This window comes from Arachis ipaensis, chromosome B10, assembly GCF_000816755.2.
Source record: "Arachis ipaensis cultivar K30076 chromosome B10, Araip1.1, whole genome shotgun sequence".
In the NCBI taxonomy this organism is placed as follows: domain Eukaryota; kingdom Viridiplantae; phylum Streptophyta; class Magnoliopsida; order Fabales; family Fabaceae; genus Arachis; species Arachis ipaensis.
In genome coordinates, this window is record NC_029794.2 from 55,027,304 (window position 1) to 55,028,194 (window position 891).

The 891-nt window shown below is 31.5% G+C and overlaps 1 protein-coding gene across 2 annotated transcripts in view; it reads right to left on the bottom strand.

Annotated features, from left to right (window-relative positions):
- The window catches only part of LOC107623943 (WAT1-related protein At1g44800), a 10,384-nt gene extending 9,645 nt beyond the window's left edge, over positions 1-739 (bottom strand). Inside the window, exon 1 of one of the 2 annotated variants that reach the window (XM_021113247.1) lies at positions 424-739. In XM_021113247.1, the coding sequence (XP_020968906.1) occupies positions 424-626 (203 nt within the window). In that variant the 5' untranslated portion in view covers positions 627-739. The remainder of the gene's footprint in view (positions 1-423) is intronic. The other variant, XM_016326353.2, reaches the window with a different exon arrangement.

An 891-nucleotide genomic window follows, 5' to 3' on the forward strand; every position in this document is an offset into this window, starting at 1 on the left:
TAATATATACTTTATAAAAATAAATAATTTATTCATTGATTTTAATGTATAAAAAACATAGTTGAATATTATCATGCTATAATAAGATGAAAATAAATTTGAGTCGACAGACTTTTCTTAATGTATGTTAGTGGCTAAATATATATATGGAAATTAAAGATAGATGATTCATATATATTCACACCAAAAAAACAGTATGTACTGTAGTTAAAGGTTCTCGGTACTGGTTTTTGGTTTTTTTTTTTTAGGATGTCCTTTTTGGTTTTTGGTTTTTCTAGGATGATTCATATATATTAAAGACTAATTTTCTTTTGTTTTTTCGTAGTCGGGTACTTGCTAGAAGAATTGTAGTGTATCTTTATATCACTACACTAACACTGATGTAGTTGAGAGAGAGAGAGAGAGAAAAAAAGAGAGAGAGACCTTTCAAGGACAAAAGCAAAGGGAAGCATGATGAGTGTGGCAATAACATGACGGTAAACAGAGAGTACCCAATGACTCATTCCATGTTTGAAAGAAACCATGGTGATGACATACATCCCAGAGTACCCAAACTGAAGCGAAACCATCGCAAGATATGGCTTCAACTTTTTCAACAACTTCCCCATACCATTTTGCTCCTCCATATCTGAATCTCTCTGTAGCACACTCACACTCACACAAACTCACCACGAAGCTGTGTGTGTGTGTGTGTGTTTTGTTTATGAGTTTGTTGGTGACACTCTTGGGATGTAGAATGGCTTCTTATAGGCCAAGAAAACAGAGAGCTAAATAATTACGGCAACAAAAATAATGATATCTATCTCTCTTTGTTGTGTAACATAATAAAATTAAATTTTTAAATAATAATGTAATATACTAAAATATTTATCTGTATAAACTTACATGTCA